A 22,741-nucleotide genomic window follows, 5' to 3' on the forward strand; every position below is an offset into this window, starting at 1 on the left:
ATGAATTGTTCAGATGTGTCATCACTTCTTATGATGCCCCGGCTAAGTATCTGACTGATACAGTCAGATACTTTAGAGTTATAATTAATAAGGGATATGTTTGTTGAAAATTTATATGAGAACACCTTATTAACTTTAATTCAATGACACAGCCTTCTTCTAAGAAAGTTGCTCCAGCTCCATTTGCTTCAAAATCAAAAACTTCCACTATTCAAAAGAATCCATTGATAAGTTCTTCTCCAAAAAATTTTGGTATTGGTCAATCAATTCAACCAAAGAGGAATTTATCAAGATTTGTAAAATGGCCAGAATATGTTAGATTACAAAGACAAAAGAAAATTTTGAGTTTAAGATTGAAAGTTCCTCCTTCAATTGCTCAATTCAACAATATTTTGGATAAAAACACTGCTGCTCAAACTTTTAAATTATTTAATAAATATAGACCAGAAACTTCTTCTGAGAAAAAAGAAAGATTAATTAAAGAAGCAGCAGCTATTGCTAATGGCAAAACAGCAAAAGATGTAAGTGAAAAACCTTTGGTTGTCAAATATGGTTTAAACCATGTTGTTTCATTAATTGAAAACAAAAAGGCTAAATTAGTTTTAATAGCTAATGACGTTGATCCAATTGAATTGGTTATTTTCTTACCTGCTTTATGTAAAAAAATGGGTATACCATATGCTGTTGTTAAAGGTAAAGCTAGATTAGGTACTTTGGTTCATCAAAAAACTTCAGCTGTTGCTGCTTTAACTGAAGTTTCATCAGCTGATGAAGCTGAATTATCTAAATTAATTTCAACCATAAATGCAAATTATTTAGAAAAATATGAAGAAAATAAAAAACATTGGGGTGGTGGTATAATGGGTTCAAAAGCTAATAATAAAATAGCTAAAAAGGAAAAAGCCATTGCTAATGCTGCAAAGGCGTAGTTTTAACTGTTTAGATTAAACATGTACTACTCTACTTAATGAAATACCGATAATTCAAAACTATCTTGTGGTCTATTCTAAGATTGAGTCGATACTCTAATAGTTTTCGCTTTGATGTTTAGGGCTATAACCACTGCGCGTTATATGGGACCTGTTTTTTTTCACTAGTTCACAAAATTCTTCATACGAAATTTACCACCATCGTCTTTTTACAACTTATACTATCAACAATCATATACAAAAGTATGTTCACCATTAGATAATTGTTGTCAAATACGCGACGGACTTTATTGAAATATATTGTGAGCACAAATTTCTTGGGTATAATTGAATTCACGCTAGATGTTCATTACAGACAGTTTCCAATATCAACGATTCTGAAAATTTATCTGCCAACGTGATTTGATTACTTTATAATTTATTACTAGGGGTAAGGTATACCACATGAATTTAATTTACCAGCATCCCTAACTGGCCGTCAATTATTTTCTACAATCAAGAATCGAAAAATCAAAAAATCAAAAAATCAAAGAATCAAAAAATCAAAAACTCAAATATCATAAAGTTTTGCAAGACAACATATTCTTTCATTAATGACATACTAACTAAGCAATTTTAGATGGCTAAATCAAAGAATCATACCAATCATAACCAAACTAGAAAAGCACACAGAAACGGTATTAAAAAACCAAAAACTTATAAATATCCATCATTAAAAGGTGTTGATGCTAAATTCAGAAGAAACCACAGATATGCTTTACATGGTACTCAAAAAGCTTTAGCTGCTGAGAAAAAAGGAGAATAGGTTTTGAAGGAGATTTTTTAGATTGATGCTTAATGAGAATTCCTTATACTTTAGTTTTATAATGATTTCAACCTTTTAATTTATAATCATTTATACATTAATTATATCCCATTTGATGGATTGTGTTTCATGTAGAAGTTATTAACGTAGCTACTCACAAGAATAGGATTTGTAGAAACCTAATCTCGAGTGTACCTTGAAGACTCATAAGTGTACTACTTCAACATCTGAAACTCTTATGAACAATGCAACAGGGGAAAACATCTAATTCGTATCAAACCTATCTACGGGCTTAAATATTGGAAGTTTAGGAAATATTCATTGATATGTTAATTGTTGAGTAACAGATAGGAAAAATCGTGCTGAAATGTTCATCTCCGATTTAATTCAATAAGTTTTTCTACAATTTTTATCCAACTTTTGTTACTATTGACCCCTTACCAATTTGTACATAAGACAACGCTATTAATGAGCAGTGTCTTTGAGATAATCCAATACTCGAAATTCTGCTAATGAGTAAGTGTATCAATATTTTTCAAATTCTTCGATGTTCGAAATATACGAAACGTGTAATACTTTAGGGTAAGAACAAAAATTAGCTGAGTTTATATAATCAATGCTTGCTTACCTTAGTCTACTCTGTTGGTTTGTTTTTAAATGGGAAAAAGGAGAGTTTGAGCGGATTTAACTTTCATGTTTGATATATATCCCGTCTAATCCTTGGTGACCTATATCATTTTTATTTGCAGATACCGTCTCATAATTTTTTTTTTTTATTTTGTTATTTTTGCAGCCATTTAAATTTTCTAATCTACCAATCTTAGAAACATAACATATCAATTTCAATATTAATTTGTTTTTTTAAAACCTACCAAGCAAGTAATATAAAATGTCTCCACCGACTCATACTCATTATCGAATATATATCAGAAACCTAGATTATCTTACCACCGAAGAAGATTTACATACATTATTTGCAAAATATGATCCGTATGTTTCATCATTCAAAAATTGTTAATGATTTAATACTAACAACTAAAATTAGGGTAAACATTTTGGTCCCAAGTTATACAGTCAAGTTTAGTAGAACTGGTAAACACAAACCTTTAGGATTTGCCTATGTTGAATTTAAATCTCCTACTCAAGTAGAAGATGCTGTTAAAGAATATGATGGAACTATTTTTAACGGTAAAAAATTAATAGTTAAGGCATATTCACCATATACACCAAGTTATAAACGAATGACATTTGCAAAAAGATACTTAAAACGCAATACCACTGAATCCAATAAAGGATCTGGAGATGATGATGACGAAGGTAATGAAGAAGAAGATGCAAGGGAAGTACCTGTTGCATCACAAAATAAACAAGAAATTGATGTTGCTTCTGAAACTAACAATAACTCAACTTTTAATTCCAAAGTATCAATTTATATCCCTAAAGCAAGAGGAGAAATTACTGAATCTAAAGTTCAAGAATTTTTCAAAGATTATGATCCAAGTAATATTCTTATTTTAAAAAAGAAATCTAAAATCAATCCAATTAATTTAACTGGGTCTCATGTTAGTGTTTTGGCAACTGTTGATACTTCAAAGAACAAAATTAATGATATTATTCACACTTTAAAGAGTCAAAAACTTAATGGTAGAAAAGTTGATTTAAAACCTATTGATCAAAATAAAATTGATGAATTCAAGAGAGAAGCAGAATTGGCTGCAAAAAAAGAAAATCAAGAAAAGTTTATCATTGAATCTGGTAATGGAACTACCGAAGTAGAATCAACTGAATCTAATGATTTACCTGATACCAATGAAGCTAATATTTCACCAAGTTCAAATTTTGATATTGCACCACCACCAAATCCAACTCCGGAAAATTTAACAATGAGTTCAAATTTTACTGAACCAATTACTTCTTCTTAATTACTTATCTCTATAGCTACTGTAATAAAAATCTACATTTAAAAAAAACTTACCAAATTATATGTATATTCATTATTAACCTATTAATCAGAAGTTTTTTGAGTACCACGTAATAAACCAGTTCTTCTAGCAGCAATTAAACCTGCTTTTTGACCTGAAACTGCACCTCTTGAAATAGTAGAAGCTTTACCAATATGTTGATGGTTACCACCACCATGAGGGTGATCAACTGGGTTCATAGCAACACCTCTAGTTTTTGGCCATGAGTTTCTTTTAACTTTATATTTATGGAATGCTCTACCAGCTTTTAATAATGGTTTATCAATTCTACCACCACCTGCAACAACACCAATAACACCTCTAGCATCTGATGAAATGATTTTTTTAGCACCTGATGGTAATTTGACTCTAGTTTTGTTTTCATCTGGATTGTGTCCGATAATGATAACATAATTACCTGAAGTTCTACCTAATGCACCTCTGTCACCAACTTTTTCTTCAACATTTGAAACAATGGTACCTTCTGGACATGAACCTAATGGTAAAATGTTACCAACGTTTAAAGAAGCTTTTTTACCGGCATAAATAAATTGACCAGTATAAACACCTTCATTAGCAATAAAAGTTTCTTCTCTTAATTTGTATCTGTATGGATCTCTGAAAGCAACTTTAGCTAAAGGAGCTCCTCTACCTGGATCATGAATGATTTGTTTAACAACCCCACGAATGTAACCATGACGTTCAGCATAATCTAAAGTTCTTAATTTAGCAGCTCCTTTACGTAAACGGGTGTGGGAAGTAAAAATCGACCCAGCACCCTTACGTTGGTTTCTTATAACCCTACCTAGAAAATTGTTAGTATTAATTCTGTAAATTATTATTCCTGAATCAATAAATCCCAAAATTTTTATGCAAAGACTATAATTTTTAAAGTTATATAACCGTCATGACCCGCCCTACGCTATACTTTGATTGTCTTTAATTTTATAAGTACTCCAAATGATCCCAATATGTATTTTCATAAACTATTCTTCAAATGCATAATTCTCCAAGATGAAAATTTCTCCGAAATATTTCTCCAAATAAATGTTTCTCCAATATTGACTCCAAACAATTATGTCTCCCAAAAGTGCACTTTTTTCCAATGTTGCATTACATTTACTTCTCCTAAGTCTTTTTATTCTAGTTCGAGGTTTATTGAATTCATTCTACTATTTTCTCCATGACGAATGAAAAATTTAGTCTTTGATCTAGTATTGCTTATTCTTTAATTTTCTTTGGTTCCTAATGACTCTTCCCATGGTTGTGTTTGACATACCCATTGTTGATAATAAAGTTGATAAAAATGATCTATTTGGAAACTTTACTCAAGAAGTTCTGAATGAAGTGATGATCGAAATTTTTTCTGAAAAATTGATGCGGTTTAAAAGGTGTGCTCTAACTTAGCGCATTTCGCGGTGGCTATAGCCCTAAGTCCTTGTTAAAATTCAAATCAATCAATCAAATTTACGAGGTGACTGTGTCGCGAATCAGAAGTACTGTTGTGACTATTATTTCTTTTGCGTAGTACATTGTATCTTGTTGAGAACAAAAACTATACTGCTTCAATTTTCATTGGCAAAAAAATGAATTCCCTACTTGATTAGACTCATCAGTGTTTATATAGTACTTTTTTTTGTATCCCAACATACATTCAGATAACTAAGATACTCCTCGATGAAGTCGTCATAAATATGTGTTGTACTAGACATTTTTTTGCGACAAGTTAATCGATCCTCTTAAGCGGTTTTACAAATTCAAATTTCTTCTAATTATACTCAATGATGGCTTGGTTTTATACGCTGGAACATTTATGTCATGGTCTATCAACAGTATATGCATACATTTCTCTCCAAATACAAATACAAATATTAAATGGAGAACAGAGAGAACAGTAGCATATGAAAAAGAGTGAACTTGCTAACTATATATGTTTTACCAAAATAGGATACTCCTTAAACCTTTTATTTGTGTAATTATAATCTTACACATCTCCATCATGAATTAACACATTTAGTGATATGTATCATCAACTCAGTTCGTCACAACAAAAAATGTCCATACTTTCATCATTCATATACAAAAGACTCATAAGACTACGATGTAGAAGATGCATTCATTGCTCATCTACCAGCTTTAAACTCAATACTCACAATGAACTTACTTTTGAAACTGTTATCAAAGCAACTGCAAAATTTAAAAATGCAAATGAAATAAATGAAGACAAACCACTTCAACAAGTTGACAAGTTCTCACCAGAATATAAGAATGAAATGGATACATTGATAAACAATCCTGAGCGATTGGAAGTTGTAGATAAAATGGAAAAATTAAAATCTAACAAAGACGCGTCTGAATCAATACCTCCCAAAGAGTCCAAAAGAACTGCAAGATTGAAAAAACTATCAAAATCATCTAAAATAACATTTGATATTAATTCAGCATATCAAACTACAAAGGATATGGCTAAAAAACCTTTAAGACAATGTATACCGCCAAAAACTAAAGATATACCACAATTAGCACATAATCTAGATAGAGTATTATTTTCTCCAGGAATTCATTTTTTACAAGATCCAAGAACAAGAGTTTATAATTTTTCACCATTTTTAAAAAAAGTTATTAGTTATAAAGATTTTAATTTTGATGCAATTGGATCTTATACACCAGTTGATAAACATAAAACATTACTTGAAAATGCTAAAAAATTTAAAAAACAATTTTATTCAAGTACTTCATCAATGACATCAATGTTGAGTAAGTTTTATATGGTTTTAAATAATTATTCACCAAGGAAAATTGAAAGATTTGGGGATATTCCTTTTACTGGATTAGCAACTAAATTACCAAGTAGTTTATTTGTTGAACCAAAGGGAGTGTATGATATTGAAGGAAAACAAGAAACTGTTTATTCAATACAGGCTGATAAATCATGTGATTCGGAAATTATTTTAAGTGCAATGGGACTTTGTATGGAATGTTTATTAACTAATCCAGAAGATGAATTTGTAAAATATCGAAAAGATCATGAAGATTCAGAACCAGAACAACCTAAAAATTCATATAATTATGCAGGATTTGGAAAATTTTTAATGAGATCACAATTAGATTGTTTTGATCCAAGATTACCAAATAACGGAACATTTGATTTAAAAACAAGAGCTTCAACAAATATTAGGTATAACTCTCATGATCCTAATTCAAGTGAAACTAATTATCAAATTTTTAAATTAAAAGGTAATTATGAAAGTTATGAAAAAGAATTTAAAGATTTAATTAGAACAGGTGCTTTATTAAAATATTTATTTCAAGCAAGAATTGGTCAAATGGATGGGATTTTTATAGCTTATCATAATATTAATTCGATTTTTGGATTTCAATATTTACCAGTTGAAGAACTTGATAAAATATTTTATTCTCGTGTATCAAATGATGATGTTTTAATGGAAGACGCAACTGACGAAGAAGTTGAAAGGTTTTTACAAAATGATAATTTACCTTCTTATGTTGGAGAAATGCAATTTAAATTTTCAATGGAAATATGGGAAATTTTATTGACTGAACATATTTTGAAAGATTTACCGAAAGATACGGCATTTAGACTCGTTGCACAAACTTATAAACCTCCATATGGTAAACAAAATCAACTCAAAATATATGTCATTCCTGTCACTCCAAAAGAGATAAACACATTTCAACTGTTTAATGAAAAATACCCACTGGATTTCAAATCAAATTTAACACCAGAACAAAGAGATATCAACTTACAAGCACATGCAAAAGAATTGAAAAAATTCAATTCTGAAACTTTAAAAGATAAACAATTACTTTCTTATATTATATCCATGGGTAATGGTAATATTGATGGTCAATTAAAACCATACTCGGAATTACCAACAAGTATAAATCAACCATGGAATTTACAATATCACATCAAGAGACAAAAAAATCCAACTATTGAAGAATTTGAACAAGTTTTTGAATTACCTATACAACAATTAACTGGTATATCACCTAATGAATCGAATACTTATAAATCTAAATTTATCAAAAATTTACAAGATATACATAAAAGATATGAAAAATTAGGAGGAGCTAGAAAACAAAATTGGAAGGAGTTAGAACAAATTCCAAAAGTATATAGACCAAAATATCAATTATAATGATTAATGACCATTTCCATTGACTAATCCATTCAATTCTTCTTTATTTTTTTCTTGAGCTTGAGCTTTACCTCCTTCGAAATTTTCCCTAACTCTTAAATAGTGTTGTAATTCTTCAGCAGATACAGATGGATTTAATTGTGTTTGAGCTTTTATAAAATCTTCCATTTTAACTAAAACATTTATATCATCTTTTGTAGCTACATTATCAAACCACCATCTTGAATTTACTTTTTGTTTGCCTTCAAGAACCATTTGTTCATTATACTTCTTTATTTTTTCATCTACTTCATTAGCAACTCTTGTCATTGCATTTAACATTGAATCTGAACAAATTGCATAAAAATCAGCACCAGTATATGTAAAAGTACATCTTTCTGCAATTTCTTCCAAATTTACATTATCATCTAATTTAAATTTTCTTGTTAATGCTTCCAATATTTTAGTTTGTTTTTCATTTGTATCTGAAATTCCTAAATATAACATTTTATCAAATCTACCAGGTCTTAATAATGCTTCATCTAATAAATCAGGTCTGTTTGTTGCACCTACAACGAAAACTCCATCACCACCTTCACTACTCATACCATCTAATTCAGCTAATAATTGTGAAACAATTCTATCCATAACACCACCTGAATCACCTTGATTACCTCTTTTTGGAGCAACTGAATCTAATTCATCAAAAAATATAACACATGGTTTAGCATCTCTAGCTCTTTGAAATACTCTACGTACATTAGCTTCAGATTCACCAATATACATATTTAATAATTCAGGACCTTTAACTGAAAAAAAATTCAATGAAAAATTTGTTGCAATAGCTTTAGCTAATAATGTTTTACCTGTACCAGGAGGTCCATAAAATAAAATACCACTTCTTTTTTTTAAACCATTATTAAATAATTCTGGATGTTTTAATGGCATATCTATTGTATCTAAAATTTCATCTTTCACTAAATCTAATCCACCAATATCTTCCCATTTAACATTTGGAATTCTTGGTGCACCTATTGAATCACTGAATTGATTTCTTGCTTCATTAATTGCTAATTCAAAATCTTCAGGAATCCATGTAATTATACCTCCATTACCAATGTTGATTAAATTATCCAATGATATATTGATTGATTTAGATAATTTAAGTAACCTTTTTATTGCTAATTTTTTAGACTTTTTAATTATTGATATTAAATCTCTCGGGGTTAAACCTGCTGATTGTAATGCTAATGTTTTATAATTGATGTCTTTTCTTATCACAAATGGATATGATGTCCATTCATTTGATGGTGTTTTGAATTTCTCATTTTCTATAAGGTATTTAAAAATATCTAATCTTTCATTTTCGGTAGGTACAGTGAATTCAATATTAAATTTTATAATTGATTTCAAATTATCATTTAATTTATCATAATCATTACAACTCATAACAAATGCTAAATTTGAATAATTTTCTAAATAGTCGTTGATCAATTGAATTATTTTCAAAGATAATGAAGTGAATATACTTGAATTTTGATCATTTTCATCTGTTTTGGGACATAAATTTTCAATATGTTTTAAATAAATGACATGAAATGCATTATTTGATTCTACATTTGAAATATATTTATCTATTTTCCCACTCAATAACCCAATGGTTTTTAATTCTTGACCAGGGTTTATAAAGTCAAAACAATCAAGTTCAATTAGATTTAAACCCATGTCTATACATGTGCTTCTTACAAGGGTAGTCTTTCCAATACCTCTACTCATTGACGTTAGTAAAATACTTGTTCTTAGATTAAGTTTTGAGGTTGTACAAGTTTTGAGAATGTTGGAAAATTCTTGAGCATATTTGAAATTTTTGATGTTCCCCGAATAATTGAAAATAGGAGGTAAATTCAAATATTGATACCATCTAGTATATGTGTTCATTGGTAGTTTTGTACTTTCAACACCTGAAGATACAAGTAATGTCTTTGCTGGATCTATGAGAAACTGATTTGTTCCAATTTCATTTATACCTTTCACTTCAGTAATCTTGAACCAAGCAACTGCGTCTGGATTACCTTCTGGTATAACTTCATTATTATGTTCATTTGTACTTTCATTTTCTTGATTATCGTCGTTTGAATTATCAAACATAACTTTAGATAATACAGTGTCAATAACAACAGGAAAATAATCTCCTTGTTTGACACATTTCAATTGATCACTGAGTTTTGTTTTTAAACTTGAAAAAAAATTTGCTTGATAGGTTTTGTCCATTGTAATTTGTGAACTTATTCTAGAAATTGTTGCTGATTCTGCTATGGGAATTAATGACGTTAATGTCGTACTTTCCTCAACTCTTTCAAATTCAACTTGAGTGTCTTTTTGTAAATTTAAGTTTACCAATAGTATTGGTGATATATAAACTGAACCATTTTTAAATGATGTTTGAGGTTCGGTAAAATTAAATATTCTCACAATTATTGATTCTAAAGGTGTTTTGATTTTAACAAGGTCACCATTATATATGGGAAAACCTAATTTTATAAAATCCGAGTTGTTTATATATACGAATAATTCACTATCTTCTTTTTTCAAATCTTCTGGTAAATCATTTACATTCATTTTTTCAGGTAATGGCTTGACTAAGAATTTTTTCGGTGATGGAATTGTAACTTTATCAAATTGTAAACTGGATGATAGATATGAAGATAAGTCCAATGGATCATTCTCTATTTCTTCAGTTTCCAAATTATCTAGTATATTTACTGATTCCTCATTTTGATTGATTAAAACAAAGTTTGTATCAAAATCAACCAAACCTTGAGCTAATGGTTCACATAATTTAACTTTCCCATTAATCTCTCTTATACAATCTCCTTCATTAACCACATTTCCATTACTAGTTAAAAATTGAGTAACAAATAATTGTTTAATGGATTGTTGAGATTTATCTTTTAATAGATGATATATATCATTTGGTGCAGATACAAATACTTGTGTTAATTTAGGTATATTGGTACTGTCGATAGGCTTTACAATAGCCTTATTTAACGTTAATGAGTCACTATTAAATTTGACTAAATTCGAATTATTTATGAAATTTATTGAATTTGTTTGCTTGAATAGTACTCTATCAATTTTTAAAATTTGAAACTTATTAAAAAAATCTGGTGCACCTAATAATTTGACTAGTATGAATGTATTTTCAGGGGTATGGATAGGATAATTCAAATCTTGTTCATTAATATCAGGAAATAGTCCCAGAAATATATCTTTTGAAATTTCAACTATATCATATTGATTAAGTTTAGGATCATTAATTATATTGACATTCGCTATCGCCGAAGATGGAGTGCTTTGAGTCTGTGTATTTATAGTATTACCATTCGCTATTGATGGCATATTGTGCAAGTGATGCTTCTAATGGTTGAGGTTCTGGTTGTGATCTATATTTTTAAATTTTTCAACCGCTGGAGCTGCGTTAAAGTTGGAGAAAGCGAGAATTCAAAATAATCCGAAACAAAATATTAATGTGGGGAAGAACTACCAAATGCTTTTTGCAATTTTTATTTTTATTCCAATTAAAAAAATGTGGTTATTTATTTAACATGTTCTACATAATAAAGTTAAAGTACATAGATAAGGGATCAAATTAAAATTAAGATAAATTTATTGCTTTAACTTAGTTAATAGGGAGAAAAAAAATTGTCGAAATTCAATTGAACAACTCTTTTTTTTTTTCACTTTTGTTGATTTCCAAATCTATCTATTCAATTAAAATCAGATTCAACAAGCCCCACACGAGTAAAGACTAAAAATGGATTCAAAATTCTTAATTGATTTTCTTATGGGAGGTGTTTCCGCCGCCATTTCTAAAACTGCTGCTGCACCAATTGAAAGAGTTAAATTATTAATTCAAAATCAAGATGAAATGATTAAACAAGGTAGATTATCTCATAAATATACTGGTATTTTAGATTGTTTTAGAAGAACTTATAGAGATGAAGGTTTAGCTTCATTTTGGAGAGGTAATACAGCTAATGTTATTAGATATTTCCCAACTCAAGCTTTAAATTTTGCTTTTAAAGATAAATTTAAAGCACTTTTTGGTTTTAATAAAGATAAAAATTATTGGGCATGGTTCGGAGGTAATTTAGCTTCTGGTGGTTTAGCTGGTGCAACTTCATTACTTTTTGTTTATTCATTAGATTATGCAAGAACAAGATTAGCTAATGATGCTAAATCTTCAAAAGGAGATGGTAAAGGTAGAGAATTTAATGGTTTAATTGATGTTTATAAAAAAACATTAGCAACTGATGGTATTGCTGGTTTATATAGAGGTTTTGGTGTTTCAGTTGTTGGTATTATTGTTTATAGAGGATTATATTTTGGTTTATATGATTCATTAAAACCAGTTGTTTTAGTTGGTCCATTACAAGGTTCATTCTTAGCTTCATTCTTATTAGGTTGGGTTGTTACCACTGGTGCTTCTACTGCTTCTTATCCATTAGATACTGTTAGAAGAAGAATGATGATGACTTCAGGACAAGCTGTTAAATATAAAAGTGCTTTCGATGCTTTCAACCAAGTTGTTAAAACCGAAGGTGTTGCATCATTATTTAAAGGTTGTGGTGCAAATATTTTGAGAGGTATAGCTGGTGCATTGGTCATTTCATTATATGATCAATTACAAGTTATTGTATTTGGTAAAAAATTTAAGTAGATTCATACCGAAAATAGATATTTTAGAAATATACATTAAGAATTGATTAACTAGTGATTTATGGAAGTAGGCACGTTTGAGATCTGGTCAATTAAAAAAGAAAATACTGAAACGTTGACACAAAAACACAAATTATGGCAAATTTTTGACACAAAAATTGACCCCGTGTTCTAAATTTATCATCGGCTTTATAATTGTAAATAACATCTGTACCGCAATACACAAGGTTTAACGTCTGTACCGCAATAAATCTTAAATATATTTGGTTTGATTTTGTTACAAAATAATTGTAATCAATTCAAAAATTGCAATTTGATTTGGATATAACATATTTGATAATCTCAAGTATAAAACAAAACTCAATTGTTTGATAACCACAATTCTTGCAGTCAATGTGTTTAAACGGAAAGCTCGGGGTTTATTTGGTCTTGGTCCTTTCATTCCGTATTTTCGAACAAATTGATTCTCAGTACACAATGGAATCATTTACCCTGCTCGTAGAGTACGGGATATTAACAAATTTTTATTCTCGTAAAAAAATAAAAAGTCTAAGATGAACCAAAACATGAAAAAATAAGAATATAATACATATCATAATCATCACACGATATGAACAGTATGTTACCAACTTAGATTTTCTAATATTTTAATTCAATGTTATTTAAATGATGATAATTTATTTTTAATTTTTCATACCGATTTAAGAGCCATAATTGGAAAATTTTAATCAATTAATTGTGTTATTTTATCGTTTTGATTTAATTTCCTTTGATATACAAAATTTTCTGGCTATGATATGGTATTATAGTCATAGTTACACTGATTTTTTATATAAACTTGAATTGATAATATGGGAATTAGATTCTAGAATTGTTTTACTAACTCATTATTTTCAGTTTGTCCCATCATCGAATTTTAAACGCAGTAAGAGAGCACCGACACTAGCACTATTATTATACGGATTCGACTTTTCAGAGATTAAATTATTTAGTCTTTTATGGACTGTCTTAATTTGCAGAATCTCATTCGCATTCAAGTTTAATTTCAATAGTGTACATGCGGTATAAATGTTTTACGAAAACGTGCTAAAACTTAAAAAGACCTGAAGTGAATTGGCATAATTTACAATGGGCTCGAAGTAATTCTTCGGTGTTGGAATTGGGATCCATACTTGAAAAGAAGAATTTCACCTCAGCTCTCAAAGCTGTTCGATTATAACTAACTCTCTAGAATCCATAATCAATAGACCCGAGCTACTGAATAAGTTGCAACATTTTTGCATCTTATGGAACTCAAAAACCCAATCTTTGAGATGGAGCATCTCAAGTAAGAGCTGTAAATTGAGTAGGAGCGATTTATTCAATCAAGACTTTGCTGTGACAAATTTCTCTCCAAAACACTTGAACTACAAATTTTCTCCAATTTTATTATTTTAACTTCATTAACTATAGACCTACCCTAAATTAAAAAAATCTCTCTTTAATCTTCTTCAACAACAACAGTTTGTAATCCTTTAGTAGTTGGTACAATTACAGGTTCAACAAAAGCAAACATTTTTTCTTTTGAATTTTCTTCATCATTTCTTTTTCTTGAAATTCTTAATCTAACTCTATGTTCAACACCTTGTACACCTCTTTTCCATAATGCAACATTTAATTTTGGATCTAATCTAACATCAGTAGTTCCCATATGTAAAGTAGCAAATTTTCTAATTTCTTTTACAGCTTTTGGAGCTCTCTTTTTGAAATGAACACCGTGTAACTAAAGGAGAAGATAGTTAGTATTTGAAATGTCTTATGTTTTGGAAAAATTGTGTCTGAATGGATATGCACTTTAAATTGAAATCCTATAAATAAGATGGTCTTCTCAAGACATAACTGATCCTAGTGGACTTGACATTTTGAATTTCTCTACAAGTCATATTGACACGGATCGAAAATTGATGACCCAAATTGTATCCTATTTATTTTTTCAGTACTGATTCGTTTAATTACTCTTCCCGTGTTATTTTATTCATATCTAATCATGCATAGTTCCCATTTACATTTCCCATTTAATTTTGCAATATAACATACTCTTTTATGAAGGTTGATGGTATATTCCCTGCTGATTGTACTTGTTGGAGCCATGTTTGTATAGTTATATGTATATGCTAGTGAGTGTTGATTAGCTGAACTTCTATATATTGAAAACTTTGAATAATTTTTTTTTTTTTCATTATTATCATGAGATTGGTGACACAAAAGTTAAATCAGTGCGTATTTTAGGTACCAGCATTTAACTCATATAGAATACTATGCTTTGGTCATCAGACCTTCTAATTGTAGTATCCTCAGCTTACTGTAACAGATACTTCAATGATCACTATTGTTGTACCTGCAACATATATCCAACTAAACAACTTGTTTCATATTTCTTAGGGTACGCTCCAAAAACACGCAAACAGCTGGTAGCCACAGCCAAAAAGCTGCTTAGGTTTAAAGACCTACATTTTGATTAGCACGTGATTGTGATGTATATCATCAAGAATGATCTAGCCCAACATGCAATAAATTGGAGTGTGTTGACGAGTTAATGCAGAAGAATTAAACAACTAACTAACAAGAATAATTTGGCCATTTATCTGCTTCGTCCTAAATAATGTGTTTAGGGGTTAGGAAGAAACAGAGCTCATGAAACAAATTATGTTTTTACCAATCTTTTCTTTGATTTGATTTTGAGTCAAGAATCTGATCGAGTCATTAGAATGCAATAATATATTAGTACAATGCAATAATCTATTAGTACAATGCAACTTAGGAGCACCTCTGTTATAATTTTTATTTATAGGGGATCAAGCCAATGTTACAAGTATAATTTCAACTATATTATACGCTACCAAATTTGTTAGCATTTTGAAACCACTTTTTTGTGACAGTCTACTTCTATGATAATAAAAAAATTCCAATTCACTCTAAAGTTTGTCATGCTTGAATCGTGCATGAAAAATCGTGTATGAAGTCTTGAGGTTTAATTAGAGTTAAACTTTCTCCATCTGAAATAACAGATATTTAGAACCAAATTGGTCTATAACTACTTATTCGTTATTTTTACGTTGGATTATATTATTGATGCGATAACGCGCGATTTCTCCATGCTCGTTATCTAGAGATCAAATTGATAACGATTTTACATTTATACCCGATACTCAACACATCAATCAATCAATCAATCAATTAATCATCTATCAAATTCCATAAAACTACTCAAATCTAGTCTGATTAACGTTTATGGGAGCTAATTCTTGATTTGTTTTACAACAAGTACCTCGAAATAGTTATCAAAATGTCAACATCACAACAACAAAACACCAAACCATCACATACAACATTATTAAATGAAGCTAAGCTAAATCAACAAGAAAATCTTAGAAAATCCCAAGAATATACAAAAATATTAAATTTTTTATTAAATCAATTCCTTACAATAAATTCATCAAGTGAATCATCAACTTTAATTGATAAATTTACAACAATATTACAATTAGATAAACAAATTTTAAATCAATTAAATAATGATATTTCTTTAAATTTTTATGAATTAATTAAAGTTAAAAATAAATTAGAGAAGTTTATAAATCGTTGTGATTTTGAATTTAAAAAATATAATCAATTTGAGAAAGAAACAATCGATAAAAAGAATGATAATATTGATTCAAAAGAAGATTTAAATTTACAAAAAAGATGTGAAATTATTGATTTAAATTTAAGAATTTTTGAAAATACTTTAAAATTGATTGATGGAAGAAAATCAGTGGGTAGAGCTCAAAGTTGATAAATTAAAATTTTCATTAACTTCACTAATTGTTTAAATTTAATGTTAAAAAGGATCAGTTTATTTATAATCAGAGCGTGAAGGTACAACTACCATTGGGAAAAGAAATTGTTAGTTTTTTATCTAGTGCATTTTGATTCATCCATTGAGTCTTGATTATAATTTATCGTCAAACAAATATAGGTGGTCACATCGATGAAATGGAAAATCCACTGTGAAAAAAGTTTTTCAATAACGTGTTTTAGAACAACGAAGATTATACCAATTCGATCGTTGAGATCTGTTTCAATAGGTCAAATCCTCTACTTCCCAAAAGTTTTCACTCATAAAGTATAAAATTTCACATAATGAGAATTATTTAACTAGGTTTTGATAAAATTAATAAGTTTACTACGATGCGAATTTAGAAAAGTACCAAAGTTGAAGATTTTCCAAATAGAGATCATGAAGAAAATTGCAAAAATATAATTCAGACCCATAACATTATTTCATTAAACTACATAATTACCAAAATGTATAATTATCAAATGCCAAAATTACAAAAATATTACTTATTAAACATTAGTTTTGAAACTTATTGTTCCCATCTTTTTTCAGTAATCCAACCAATATGAATTAATTTAATCAATTCTTTTAAATTAATAAATTTATTAGATTTTAAAGATTTATTTTTATCAATTAACAACAAATATAATTTATAATATTGATCCTTGGGAATTTTATTATTTATTGAATTTTTAACAATTCTTTTTTTAATTTCTGTGTTGGATTTATTTGAAATTAACCATTTTGATCTTCTATAATTCCATAATGTTGTTCCTACGTTTATTTGATTTATTGAATTATTTGATATGAAATTTTTATCAATTTGTGATGGGGATTGTTGTGAAGTTGATGATGATTGTGATGCTAACATTGTTTCAAATTCTGTTCTTAATATAGTAAAATCAATATCATTGAATTGTATATCATCATTAGATGAACCAGTTGCAGTAATTAAATCTTCATCATCTTCACCACCAGTATCATTTTCTTCTCCATCTGATTCTCTTTCTAAATCATTTATTGAATCTGAATCTGATGATATACTATCTAAATTTAAATAATTTGAATTAAATTGATTTTGATGATGTCGTATTACATCTTGTAATGTTGATCTTATATTGAAACTACTTTGTTGATCAGATACAACTGTGGTTGAACTGCCTACATCATTTGATCCACTTTGTGGTTGATTAGTTTGTTGAGCTTGTTGAGAAGGTGGTGATTGATTGTAATATGAATACATATTATCTAAATTTTTAAATTTTTTATAATCTTGTAAAAATCTTTCTTCTGTTGAATTATTATTGTTATTAGTTGATTTCATAAATTTATCTATAGAAGTATATGAAGAATTTAAATTATTATCAGAATCTGAATCAACAAATAATTCTTCAATTAAATCATCAACATCAAATACTTCTTCTGATATTGATCTTATTTTTTTCAAAAATGAATTCCATTCGTTTGATATTTTTTTGAAAAAACTTGATGATGTAGTTGGTGAAGTTGGTGACGTTGGTGATGCAGGTAATGGTTTATTTGAAGTTGAATAATTTTTTGAATTTGTTGAAGAAACTTGTGAGTCTATTACTGTTTGATAAGAAGTTATTGGAGTATTTCTTTTCTTCTTCTTTAATGGATTAAAATGATGATGATTGTGAGATTGTAGATTATTATTACTAGTACTACTCTTTATTTCCTTTGTAGTAGTATTAGCTGTATTATTATTTATTAATCGTAGTTTTGGAGTTGATTGAGCTTTTCTTAATTTTGATAAAGTTGAATTTGAATTTGAATTTGAATTTGATTTTGGTTTATAATATTCGTTTATACTATGAACTTCACTTGACATAGATTAAATAAAAATTGTAAAAATGTAAAAAATTTGAATGATATTATGTATATTAATTTGAGAAAAAAAAAAAATTTATTGTAGTAATGATAACACAAATATTAAGAATGAATGAATAATGAATGAAAATGTCAGTTAAGTTGATGAATTAGTTGATTAATGAGTAAAGTGACTGATGTAGGTCTTTAAGTGTAGTAAATGAATTAGAAAATGAATTGAATAGTTAAATTTGTCTTTAATTTTAAATTTCTCCTTATCCTCCGTATTAACCCAAGATTATGAATAACTAACTTATTATTAATATTATTATTAAAAAGTCAAGAAAAAAAGATATATTATTTTAGTATATCAAAGACTAACTGAAAGAACTAAATGATGATTATGATAATCTGTATCTTTATACTAATTATCCGATATAGACCTGAAAGATATATGATATGCTGGTTGTAAAAGATGGTTGCCAAAAATTTGAAATTAATAAAGAGGTGATTAATATATGATTATATATATATACTACTGATACTAAGACTAAAAACTAAAGACTAAAATAATCGTCTTGTGATGCATATTTAAATTTCTTTTTTTTTTGTATCTCTTTGTTACTGTTATCGTATTAATCTACAACGAAATTAATCAATTCTCCTCAATTTCTCGCTCCAATTCTTTTGTCTTTTAGGTCGAGAGCGTTTGAGAGTAAAACGAGAAATCGAATTAAAAACTAGCCAACCAACAAAACTTTTAAAATTTAGGGATAAGGCGGTATATGAAATTATGAACATTGTTTCATAATCCAAACCGTTTTATCAATACAATTTAGTTGGGTTGATCTTCCTTTTATGAGTATAGCCAGTGTGATCCTAGAAAATTCATTCACAACCATAGGAGCAAAATCTACAATTACACATATTTTGAAGTTTTATTTGATTGGATCTGATTAGATGGTGAATTTTTGATGATATAATTTCTAAATTAATTTCACATTAATATACATAATACACAAATTCGTATATGATTAGACATTTAATACGGTCCAGCTTATTGATAGAGTAGCATTCAGATAGCTTTACATTTACTATTCCCCTCTTACCCATCAATCAATAATACTTTTACACGTGATTCATTTGGTCTCGATCTTATTATAATATTTTATAATATTTTATAATAATAATAATAATGTATGACTACTTAATAAAATTAATAATCTTAATTAAGTAATAATAATAATGTGGGGTGAAACATTTTTATAACAAAATATTGATTGAGAAACTTTTACAACAAGTTATATGATACTAAAAGAGTTGACGCCAAAACCATTCTTACCCTCAAAAATGGTTGTTAGTTGAAGGGACTACTCACTTAACAACAAATGGAGCACTTGTATTCCTAATTCGTGTTTTTTTGATTTGAAACAACATGTTTGAACAATATTTTTAGATTATGTGGTTATTCAATTTAGTTTTATCAGATATTTTACAGTAATACAAAATTCGAATCAATTCATCCCCAAACACTAACAAGCTAAGATGCAGAAACGAAGAAAATATAGGAAAAGTACTGAGATTTTACTTGTCTACCAATTGAGCTCAATTTAAATTTGTTTTAAGTTTTCAAAAATTTAATTTTGCAGCCAACTTGAAAAAGCTTGAAATAAGTCCAATTCAATACCATTTCTTAATAAAGTAAAACAAAAAGACATGTTAGTCACAACACATAAACTTTTTTTAATCTTTGTCTAATATAAAAGCAGGAGTATATTCTAAAATTCTAAATCTCAACTATACTTGTTGTAATCGTACTGGAAGTGTATCATAGAACAAAATGGTTAATCAAGTGGATAACAAAGAGGATAACAAAGTGGATAAAAAATTAAGTGATATGAATATTAATTTAAAAGTTAGTGGTTTTAATAGCAAAGCATTATGTATTGAATTATTTGAAGAAAAATTGATAATAACACAATTAAGTGCTGATGAATTAAAGGATCTTTATTATGATGGTGATATTCAGATTCGTAAACTAAGAGATCTCAATTTTAATCAAAATTGATTATTAATGTGTTTTTGATATCTTAATTAAAGGATATAATAGGTATAACAATTCTTTGATACTTCACTTCAGGCTAGAAATTTTATTTCCAAATGTTTAGTTTCAACAATAAATCATACTTTTTTATGAAATGTGAATTGTGTTTTGTAGTAACTCTATCATCTATTCTAGTATTGAACTACTTTTTTTTCATGTTTAGGTAAAAAAAAGTAAAATAAGGGAAGAAGAAGTTTAACAGGTAAACTTTCCTTAAATTTTGTAGAATATAAAAACAAAGTATAATCCCAAAATTTTAGTTTTACTTATTGTAATCGGACTCACATAGTATCTTCTTTGACAACAAGATGATTAACAAATTAAGTGATATGAATGTAACCTTTAATGTTAGTGATATTGAAAGCAAAGCTATATGTATTGATTTATATGAAGGAAGGTTGATAGTTTCACAATTAAATATGGAAGAATTAAAGTATCTTTATCAGAAACGTGTTATGCCATTTCATGGTATAGACCCTGATTTTAAATTAAAATAATTATTAATGTGAGTTTGAAAAAGTGTTCAATAGTTGAAATGATGCTCGTTTTTTTTTGAAGTTTTGCCTCAAGCTTAAAATTTTGTTCTGGAATGTTTAGTTTTTACAATAAACCATACTTTTTATGAAATGTGAATTGCCTTTTTTCATAACTCTATTATCGGTCGGGAAAATTTACTTTCACGTTTGGAATAAACATCAGCTAGATGCAATTAAAGTTCTTGTACTTGAAAGTTTATGTACGAGCCTTATTTGACCTCATATTCCATGGAATTATAAATCATTATGTTGGTTGAGAATTGCGTAACGAAATATTCAAATTATCTCATAGTTTTTAAACCATGACCACAGGTTATCAAACATAGGGTCATTCCACATTCATTAATCTATCAATTACAAACATCTCATTATATACATCATGATTCAAATTCAAAATTCATCATCATCATCATCATCTTCTTCTTCGTCTTCTTCATCTTCTGCTTGTATTTGATTATAAATTAATTTATTTTGTAAATAAGAATTTCTTTTATCCCATTTTATATTATACACGGCAAAACTTAAACCATTATGAAAATCATTTGAATTTTGATTTAAATTCCAAGATCTTGAATTTATACCATTATTGAAAAAACCATGATATGAAGGTAATGGAGGTAATAATAATATTTCAATTGATAAATCTCCATATACTTTATCATCTATATTTTGAATATCATGTTTTGTTTCTCTATTTTCAGTATTTTCTTTAATTTCATCTTTACGTCCATCATTTTCATTAATTTTTCTTCTTTTATGATTTTTAATTTTAAAGTTTTCAAAATTTTCAAAATATATAGGTTTAATAATATCCTTTTTCAGCCATTTTTTATTCCATGTACTTAAATCTATTGTATCATTAAAAAATCCTAAATGTAATAAAACTTGTAAAATATTTGAATCATCAGTATATATACCACTTGCTCCTCCCCAAATTTCTCTTTTTAATAAACCATTATATAAATCTTGTTTAAATTCTATTATATATCTAAATGGAATTTTAATTTCTATTATACTATTTATATATTCTTTTGGTAATGGTGGTATAATTGGAATATATCTTGTTGTAAAATTTAAATTTCGTCTTTTATTGTAGCTTAATCTTTTTTTATAATTTTTTTTAATTTCTTTAAATCTTTGTTGTAATGGTTTACTTATTCCATATAATGATGATGTTTGTAATGTTTCCCATGTTGTTGTTGGATTATATATAATAGTTCCTAAAAACTTTCTATAAGGAAATAATTCTTTAATTATTGATTCTATTGGTTCCATATTTAGCTTGGGTATATGTCGCGTATTTGATAATTTTGTGGTATGATTTACCATTGATTCGGTATTTTCATTTGGTTTTGATTCATCTTTGTGGTTATGGTTATGATTATGATTATGATTGTGATGTTGATGTGGAGGATGATGATGATGATGTACAATATGATGATGATGGTGTGGGGTTGTTGGATGTTTATGTTGAGTATGATGTATATGATGTAGATGATGATGATGATGTGGAGTAGGGTGATGTGTTGCTTTAGATTCTATGTGGGACTGCAGTTGTATCTCCGGTGTTGTTGATTCAATTGACTTACTCATGACGTTAGTTGTTATATTTGCATTACTTTAAATTTGGACCTTTTAAACTTTTTGGTCTGATGTTTATCAAAGTCCGAATATCTATAAATTTGTTTCCTTATCAAAATTGTGAGCTTTCAATTTCGATGTTCCCTTTGTATATATCGAATTGATTGCTTGAATAAATTGTTCGATAAGATTGATTTGAAGCTAGGTGTGGTTTTGATTTAGTTTAACCGAACTTTATAAGATGCTCCGAATCGTAAGATGACCATTTCAGTTTC

General features: G+C 28.1%; 11 protein-coding genes across 11 annotated transcripts; 6 read left to right on the forward strand and 5 right to left on the reverse strand. All coding sequences in view use genetic code 12, as the record gives it.

Annotated features, from left to right (window-relative positions):
* Window positions 1-143: 143 nt before the first annotated feature.
* RPL82 (60S ribosomal protein eL8) lies at window positions 144-929 on the forward strand (the record flags this gene model as incomplete). Its single annotated transcript, XM_051756588.1, has 1 exon — window positions 144-929. The coding sequence occupies one exon, from the start codon at window positions 144-146 to the stop codon at window positions 927-929; it is 786 nt and encodes a 261-aa protein (XP_051615635.1).
* A 1,694-nt stretch (window positions 930-2,623) lies between these two features.
* Window positions 2,624-3,656, forward strand: KGF55_001959 (uncharacterized protein; the record flags this gene model as incomplete). The annotated part of the gene is made up of 2 exons (XM_051756589.1): window positions 2,624-2,724; window positions 2,780-3,656. 2 exons carry the CDS (start codon window positions 2,624-2,626, stop codon window positions 3,654-3,656), a joined length of 978 nt encoding a protein of 325 aa, XP_051615636.1.
* An 83-nt stretch (window positions 3,657-3,739) lies between these two features.
* Window positions 3,740-4,978, reverse strand: RPL2 (60S ribosomal protein uL2; the record flags this gene model as incomplete). Its single annotated transcript, XM_051756590.1, has 2 exons — window positions 3,740-4,500; window positions 4,975-4,978. The coding sequence occupies 2 exons, from the start codon at window positions 4,976-4,978 to the stop codon at window positions 3,740-3,742; spliced, it is 765 nt and encodes a 254-aa protein (XP_051615637.1).
* A 771-nt stretch (window positions 4,979-5,749) lies between these two features.
* Window positions 5,750-7,858, forward strand: PET127 (Pet127p; the record flags this gene model as incomplete). Its single annotated transcript, XM_051756591.1, has 1 exon — window positions 5,750-7,858. One exon carries the CDS (start codon window positions 5,750-5,752, stop codon window positions 7,856-7,858), a length of 2,109 nt encoding a protein of 702 aa, XP_051615638.1.
* Window positions 7,859-7,861: 3 nt separating this feature from the next.
* PEX6 (AAA family ATPase peroxin 6) lies at window positions 7,862-11,236 on the reverse strand (the record flags this gene model as incomplete). Its single annotated transcript, XM_051756592.1, has 1 exon — window positions 7,862-11,236. The coding sequence occupies one exon, from the start codon at window positions 11,234-11,236 to the stop codon at window positions 7,862-7,864; it is 3,375 nt and encodes a 1,124-aa protein (XP_051615639.1).
* A 415-nt stretch (window positions 11,237-11,651) lies between these two features.
* On the forward strand, window positions 11,652-12,557 carry KGF55_001963 (uncharacterized protein; the record flags this gene model as incomplete). The annotated part of the gene is made up of 1 exon (XM_051756593.1): window positions 11,652-12,557. One exon carries the CDS (start codon window positions 11,652-11,654, stop codon window positions 12,555-12,557), a length of 906 nt encoding a protein of 301 aa, XP_051615640.1.
* A 1,479-nt stretch (window positions 12,558-14,036) lies between these two features.
* On the reverse strand, window positions 14,037-14,686 carry KGF55_001964 (60S ribosomal protein eL31; the record flags this gene model as incomplete). The annotated part of the gene is made up of 2 exons (XM_051756594.1): window positions 14,037-14,318; window positions 14,633-14,686. 2 exons carry the CDS (start codon window positions 14,684-14,686, stop codon window positions 14,037-14,039), a joined length of 336 nt encoding a protein of 111 aa, XP_051615641.1.
* Window positions 14,687-15,881: 1,195 nt separating this feature from the next.
* KGF55_001965 (uncharacterized protein) lies at window positions 15,882-16,370 on the forward strand (the record flags this gene model as incomplete). The annotated part of the gene is made up of 1 exon (XM_051756595.1): window positions 15,882-16,370. One exon carries the CDS (start codon window positions 15,882-15,884, stop codon window positions 16,368-16,370), a length of 489 nt encoding a protein of 162 aa, XP_051615642.1.
* Window positions 16,371-16,944: 574 nt separating this feature from the next.
* On the reverse strand, window positions 16,945-18,267 carry KGF55_001966 (uncharacterized protein; the record flags this gene model as incomplete). Its single annotated transcript, XM_051756596.1, has 1 exon — window positions 16,945-18,267. One exon carries the CDS (start codon window positions 18,265-18,267, stop codon window positions 16,945-16,947), a length of 1,323 nt encoding a protein of 440 aa, XP_051615643.1.
* A 1,818-nt stretch (window positions 18,268-20,085) lies between these two features.
* Window positions 20,086-20,313, forward strand: KGF55_001967 (uncharacterized protein; the record flags this gene model as incomplete). The annotated part of the gene is made up of 1 exon (XM_051756598.1): window positions 20,086-20,313. One exon carries the CDS (start codon window positions 20,086-20,088, stop codon window positions 20,311-20,313), a length of 228 nt encoding a protein of 75 aa, XP_051615644.1.
* A 962-nt stretch (window positions 20,314-21,275) lies between these two features.
* On the reverse strand, window positions 21,276-22,478 carry RXT3 (Rxt3p; the record flags this gene model as incomplete). Its single annotated transcript, XM_051756599.1, has 1 exon — window positions 21,276-22,478. One exon carries the CDS (start codon window positions 22,476-22,478, stop codon window positions 21,276-21,278), a length of 1,203 nt encoding a protein of 400 aa, XP_051615645.1.
* Window positions 22,479-22,741: the final 263 nt, after the last annotated feature.

Source organism: Candida pseudojiufengensis (assembly GCF_024610245.1).
Source record: "Candida pseudojiufengensis strain CBS 10847 chromosome Unknown scaffold8, whole genome shotgun sequence".
NCBI classification, from domain to species: domain Eukaryota; kingdom Fungi; phylum Ascomycota; class Pichiomycetes; order Serinales; family Debaryomycetaceae; genus Lodderomyces; species Lodderomyces pseudojiufengensis.